The sequence below is a fragment of the Myotis davidii genome, unplaced genomic scaffold (genome assembly GCF_000327345.1).
Source record: "Myotis davidii unplaced genomic scaffold, ASM32734v1 scaffold1593, whole genome shotgun sequence".
In the NCBI taxonomy this organism is placed as follows: Eukaryota; Metazoa; Chordata; class Mammalia; order Chiroptera; family Vespertilionidae; genus Myotis; species Myotis davidii.
In genome coordinates, this window is record NW_006284711.1 from 2,638 (window position 1) to 3,732 (window position 1,095).

The window sequence follows — 1,095 nt, forward strand, 5'->3', positions numbered from 1 at the left end:
TAGTACGTAAATGATATCTCAAATGAGGAGAGAGAGAGAGAGAGAGAGAGAGAGAGAGGGAGAGAGAGAGAGAAGAGGTTGTGAAAGGAGGGAGGACATGAGGGAGAAAGAAAAAAAATACAGTAGTCCACATACTTAGGCAGAGAATGAATGGATCAAGGAAATTAAATTTTAAGAGCTTCTTGATATTTTCCACAAAGGGATCTTGTGGGTTGTTCAGGGAATCAATGTTCACTCCAAATGATGTGCCAGTAATCACATCCATGCTGTAGGCCCCAAACATGCTGAGTAGAGAAATAAAGACACAGAAAATTAAGGTCAGCACCTCCTTACTATCTTTAACCAGCACACACAACACAAAGAACATGTAAATTCATATGCCCAGGCAAAGACAGGTAAAGAGCCACACAACTGTCAAAACTATCGGCTGGATCATCTAAAGAATCTATGTTCCTGTCACAGTCAGTCATGAGGTGTTTATTAGATGCCAGTCATGCAACTGGCCCTGTGCTGGGTTCTGGGGACACCAAGGCAAGTTAGACCCTCCTGTGAGCAATAGGAGGTCAGTCAGAGGGAAGGAGACCCATAATCAGGCAAATTACAGTAGTGTGTTTTGAGCCTGGACAATAGTAGCCATACTGTGCGTAAGCAGGACCAAGGGTAGGTAATGACTCCTCCCAGTGGAGTCAAGAAAGGTGACATTGACAAGGGTCTTGCCTCACCACAGTGTCTATACTCAGAGCTGATTCCGCTTCAGCACCTGACAGAACAGCAGCACCCTGGTCTGAGTTGTCTCAAGTTGCCTTGAAAGCAGACTCATTTCTGTAAAATGTAAGAACTAAGAATGTCTCTGTTATAAGAAATAATTAAAAAATTACCCCAAAATCAATTTGGGGGAATCCCATAGGTAAGTGATCATATGGCCCCAGTTTCCCCAGATCAGTCCCACTTTACCTGTGTTGTTCCTGCATAGTTAAACATATCTTAATCTAGACAATAAATGACATGCTAACCCTACCCATAGTCTATACAGGACCTTTTTAATTTGAGAATAAAGAAAGGAGAAGTGGTGTGAAGGTGAAATATTTCATTTTC

At 42.2% G+C, this 1,095-nt stretch overlaps 1 protein-coding gene across 1 annotated transcript in view; it reads right to left on the minus strand.

The window, feature by feature from the left end:
- Nucleotides 1–193: 193 nt before the first annotated feature.
- Nucleotides 194–1,095, minus strand: part of LOC102756250 (cytochrome P450 3A8-like) — a 7,979-nt gene continuing 7,077 nt past the window's right edge. Inside the window, exon 4 of the mRNA XM_015557427.1 lies at nt 194–284. Within this exon, the coding sequence (XP_015412913.1) occupies nt 225–284 (60 nt within the window). The 3' untranslated portion in view covers nt 194–224. The remainder of the gene's footprint in view (nt 285–1,095) is intronic.